A 5,438-nucleotide genomic window follows, 5' to 3' on the forward strand; every position below is an offset into this window, starting at 1 on the left:
GGGGGGGGGGGGGGGGGGCTGTTTGCCTGGAACAGCAAGTGAAATAGGAAGAAAGGAGAAAAAAAGACCCAACCTGCAAAGTGTTAGCTAACAGAAAGCCTCACCTGCTGCACTCTGGAGCATGAAAATCATCCTGGCCCCTGCACCCAGCAGCTCTGCACCAGCCCTGCCGCTCACACTCTCCTTGTGACTGCACCTCTGCCCCTCCGAGCTGCTCTTGGCCCCGGCGTTTGCTGCTCTCTGGTTTCTCCCTCACCACCACCTCTTCTGTTCCTTGTGTCTCAACACATTTTTGCAGTGATCAGTGACCATTGAAGGGAGGGCTGAAGAAAGGTGCCCCATTTATTTCCCTATTGCTATCATCTCTTCTGGCCTCCGGGCCTTCTTCCTGGCCCACTCCCACCAGCTCCCACTGCCACTGCCTCCTCCTCACCCCATTTCCCCAAGACCTCAGGTTATAAGCCCAATTTGGGCCTTGCTCCAACCTGTTTCATTCACCTCTCCTGCTGCGAACTGGTGCTTCCAGTAACTCATCTGCCCAACCCAGTGTCTGCACCTACAGCCCTGCCAGGCTCCTACTGCACCCGGGGCAGCCAGGAGGGAGGATGGGGAGATGAATGGCAGAAACCAGCAAGTCCACCCTGAATGCACCACGATGCTGGAACAGGATGAGGCCAGGCAGAGGATTAAAGAGCGAAGGAGCCTGTTCCCTGCCTTTCATCTGCTGTGAGCATGACACAATCACAGCCATTAGCTCTTCAAAGACAGGCAGCTTGGAGGAGCCTGAGGAAGCCAGCAAGCCTGTGAGCAAGGCTCCAAGGAGCGGTTTGCTGGAGTTGGCAACACACAGCGTCACCCAGCTTTGCTCTTCCTGCGCCCTGACCCGGCAGCCTTGGTCCTGTCTCCTTCCTTCCGCAGCAGCTCCCACTCCTGGGGCTCACAGGCTCTGCTGTGCACAACAGGGTCCCAGCTGCCAGCATGGCTGTGGGAGGGTCCCCATGGTGGCTGCTCCTCAAGAAATTGGGGAATTTGATCCATCAAACAAGGCTGAAGCTTCACAGAAGAAGGTTCAGAAGCCCAGAGGGTGGGGACAGAGCCAAGCAGCTGTGCAAACCTTCCTGGCAGGGGCTGGGCTGCAGGCAGGTATCTGCACTGCCCACAGCAAGTCCTGGAGCTGTAGGTGTCACCCACCCTGCAAGAGCTTTCTCCCTCCTCACACCCTTTTCCCAGCCCCAACCCTGCCTAGCCGTGTGTAACAGCCCACTGGCCTCACTTGCTAGTCAATTTTTTCTACTTCACAAGACTTTCTCCAGCTTTCACCTAAAGGCTGCTCCACCCAGCCAGCAGCAGTCTGCCGGAGAGCATGACTCTTCCAGCACAAAGCCGGGCCTCCCTCCCCAGGCAAGCACAGAGCAGGACAGACAAGCTCAGGTATCTGGTGCAGGGAGAAGAGGGGACAGCGGCCCATGGGCTAGCGAGGGCTGCAGACTAGCCAAAGGAGCCTTGGCAAATGAGCAGGCCACCCCCACCCCCCACTTGCTTTCATTAAGCTGAAGCTGGTGGTGCCACAGCACTAAGGCAGCACTTCAGAAGGTGCAGTTGGATCCCCACTAAGCCCAGCTCCTCCAACAGCTCCCTCTCACCCACACTGGCACTATCTGGAAAGCTCCAGCCCAGGGAGCAGCTGTGGAGACCCACAGGGCTGGCAGGCTCAGCTCAGCCCTGCTCTATCGCCATGAGCCAGCCCACAGCACCAGTGTCAGATAGCCAACCTGTACAGCCTGGCAAGTCTAGATCAGAGCATGGTGCAACTGTCAAAAAGCAGCAAAGAAAAAAATGAACCATCAACACCAGTCAAGCCTCTATGGTGTGCACTTTTATTTGAACTGGTCTTAAGTCAGTGTACAGGTAGCCCCTCCCTCCCCCACATACTGGCACCACCTCTCGTATACCCTGCAGGGGACTGTAAAGCCTTCATTTCACATCTATCACTGGGGAACACAGCCTGCTTGCTTGACAAATCGAAAAGGATCAAGTGTGTTTTGTTTTTAAGGCGGAAAGATACAAAAAGACACTTGTTGGGTTACATAATTTACAGACAAGCAATTATAACCTAACACCAGTAACTGGCATCGGCTCCCTCCGAGCTGGGCTGTTGCCTTCACAGAGGCGAGTAACTTCCTGTAACAATGCATTATAACAATATTTGGAATGACTATTAAAAAAAGAAACAAATGTACAATCAAAGTCCTCAGATGCATTGTAGAACTTTGGGGGCGTTCGCTCCAACATGTTTCGTTTTAAGACTGCTGCTGACACCTTCACCGTTCCAGTTTTTTAATCCTGAGTCAAGCGCCAAAAAAAAAACAAATAAAGCCATGCCAATCTCGTCTTGTTTTATGCGCATTTATGGGTTTCATTTCATCACAAGGGTGTGGGTGTTGGTAACAGTCCAGTTTAGAAGCATTTGCGGTGGACAATGGAGGGTCCGGATTCATCGTACTCCTGCTTGCTGATCCACATCTGCTGGAAGGTGGACAGGGAGGCCAGGATGGAGCCTCCGATCCAGACAGAGTACTTGCGCTCAGGCGGGGCAATGATCTGCAGGGAGAGGAACATCAGTCAGAGGCACAGACTCATACAGCACTCGCGGCCCACGCAGGGCCCCACAGGACAGAGCTGCCTCATTCCCTTATCTAGCCTTGGCAAGATACCATGAAGTCCAAAAACAGGCTAAAGACAAGCTCCCACACCCACCTCCCTCCTACCTCTGCAGCCAGTATTTACACTAACCCCATTATTCATGTGGCTGGGTGGATGCCACCTTGCCCAGAGCAACACTGCTAAGGCCGCACCAGCCACACAAGTACAGTTTCCATCTCTTCTAGCACGAGTTGATCTTATCCCCCCCTCCACCCGCTCTGCATTTCAGCATGAACAGAGGTGCTAAGAAGTTCCTCCAACTCCATCCTACCTTGATTTTCATTGTGCTGGGTGCCAGGGCTGTGATCTCCTTCTGCATCCTGTCAGCAATGCCAGGGTACATTGTGGTACCACCAGACAGCACTGTGTTGGCATACAGGTCCTTACGGATATCCACATCGCACTTCATGATCGAGTTGAAGGTAGTTTCATGGATACCACAGGACTCCATACCTGTGAGGAAGAAGCAAATCTCAAGTCAGCAAGGGCTCAGACACAGCCAAGAAAACCTGAGGAACTACTAGAGGCAACCAAAAGACCATCAGCTCCTTCAGTGGGAAGGCACTAGGAAGCCCAACAGGCTCAACCTCCTGTTCTACTGTCCCAAGCTCCTTAAACAACTTTAGGCTGTGCAGGAAGCGAGTCTAACTGGTGGGACAGCAAAGACCTTGCTATGGACCGGCACCAAATCGATTAACTGGCTGCCAAAGTCTCCAGGTCACTCTTTACAGAAAGGAACACTGAGGAGCACAGGGTATCCTAGAAAAGTCACTTACCCAAGAAAGATGGCTGGAAGAGAGCCTCAGGGCACCTGAACCTCTCATTGCCAATGGTGATGACTTGGCCATCAGGGAGTTCATAGCTCTTCTCCAGGGAGGAGCTAGAGGCAGCTGTGGCCATCTCCTGCTCAAAATCCAGGGCGACATAGCAGAGCTTCTCCTTGATGTCACGTACAATTTCTCTCTCGGCTGTGGTGGTGAAGCTGTAGCCTCTCTCTGTCAGGATCTTCATGAGGTAGTCCGTCAGGTCACGGCCAGCCAGATCCAGACGGAGGATGGCATGGGGGAGGGCATAACCTTCATAGATGGGCACAGTGTGGGTAACACCATCACCAGAGTCCATCACAATACCAGTGGTACGACCAGAGGCATACAGGGACAACACAGCCTGGATGGCTACATACATGGCTGGGGTGTTGAAGGTCTCGAACATGATCTAGGGAGAGAAAAGAAACAGCTGAGTCAACAGCAAAAAAACAGGGTTCTCTCTACAGGTCCACACCAAGTCCATGCAAGTGGTTTTACTTTTGTCCCCACATAAGAGACATCTCTCCACTCCCCCTCAAAGTCCATGCTGCTCTTGCCTGGTCTCCACCCACACCTGCCAGGCCAGAGGCTGAGCTGGGACGACACCACCACCACTGCAGACCCATCCATGTGTCACAGCAAGGAACAACACAAATGCCAAGTAAACTACAGTACAGTCACTCAAAGCTGGTAAATGGATTAGTGTGTCTAGTCAGAAACAGCAGTTAGACAAGTTGCTAGTTCAGTCTCAGAGAAAGCCAGCTTAGAAGAGCAAACAAAACCTGTCAAGGTCCAGCAAAGAGGAGATTCAGGTCAGGAAAGGAAAACCCTGTGAAGATGGCAAAAAGGGAGAATAGAGGTGAAGGAGGAGAGAGGACAACATGGAAGAGAACTGGCCTGCAGCAACATCTGCTGTAGCTCCAAGCTCTGGAGTTTTTACACACCTGTGTCATCTTCTCTCTGTTGGCTTTGGGGTTCAGGGGAGCCTCTGTGAGCAGCACAGGGTGCTCCTCAGGGGCTACTCTCAGCTCGTTGTAGAAAGTGTGGTGCCAGATCTTCTCCATGTCATCCCAGTTGGTAACAATACCGTGTTCAATGGGGTACTTCAGGGTCAGGATACCTCTTTTGCTCTGGGCTTCATCACCAACGTAACTGTCTTTCTGACCCATACCAACCATCACACCCTGCACAACAAAGAATAAGCAGTTAAGTACAGCTGAAGGGCAAACCCTACTGGGTGGGGGGCTTTTCCCAAAGCCAGGTCTCCAGCCACTGTCCCCACTCTATCAAGGCAGGCTTTCAGCCAACTGCTCCAACAGACACAGCACAAAAACTCTGCAGGAGGCTGTATCCCCCACCAGCTGTGCTGCAGTGCAGAAGCCTCTTGTGTTATAAAGTGAAATAAAAGGGCTCCTAGGAGCCCAGTGCCTTTAGGGGAACTGCTTCCACCAAAATACTCCCTCTCTTTTGTCCAGTAATATAGACAACCCAGCCACCTACCTGATGTCTAGGGCGACCCACGATGGATGGGAAGACAGCACGGGGGGCATCGTCCCCCGCGAAACCGGCCTTGCACATACCGGAACCATTGTCAACGACGAGCGCGGCAATATCATCATCCATGGCTGGCTGTGGAAGGAGAGGAAAGAAAGAAAAAAAAAAAAGAAGACATGAGCATCACCGATCTCACCCACCGAGCCCCGGGCAGGGAAGGGAAGGTGATGCCGCCAAGGCCTTCCCCACCCATTTCCTTCCTGCCGGCGCGGCATCGCTTCGCCCGGCGCCCGCTAGAGGGTGCGACGCCTTCCAGATCCCGGCGCCGCACGGATTTGGGACAAAGGAAGTCCCTGCGCCCTCTTGCATTATTACCATAAAAGGCAATGGATGGAGCACGCCGCGCCTCGCCCGCCAGTTTTTGGGGGACGCCGG

General features: G+C 53.2%; 1 protein-coding gene across 1 annotated transcript; it reads right to left on the minus strand.

Annotated features, from left to right (window-relative positions):
• Positions 1 to 1,854: 1,854 nt before the first annotated feature.
• ACTB (actin beta) lies at positions 1,855 to 5,139 on the minus strand. Its single transcript, XM_026858857.1, has 5 exons — positions 5,010 to 5,139; positions 4,454 to 4,693; positions 3,480 to 3,918; positions 2,975 to 3,156; positions 1,855 to 2,601 (listed from the first exon to the last, which is right to left on the minus strand). The coding sequence occupies exons 1-5, from the start codon at positions 5,130 to 5,132 to the stop codon at positions 2,458 to 2,460; spliced, it is 1,128 nt and encodes a 375-aa protein (XP_026714658.1). The 5' UTR covers positions 5,133 to 5,139; the 3' UTR covers positions 1,855 to 2,457.
• Between the last annotated feature and the right edge of the window lie 299 nt (positions 5,140 to 5,438).

Source organism: Athene cunicularia (genome assembly GCF_003259725.1).
Source record: "Athene cunicularia isolate RWA chromosome 14 unlocalized genomic scaffold, athCun1 chr14_part1, whole genome shotgun sequence".
Classification (NCBI taxonomy): Eukaryota; Metazoa; Chordata; class Aves; order Strigiformes; family Strigidae; genus Athene; species Athene cunicularia.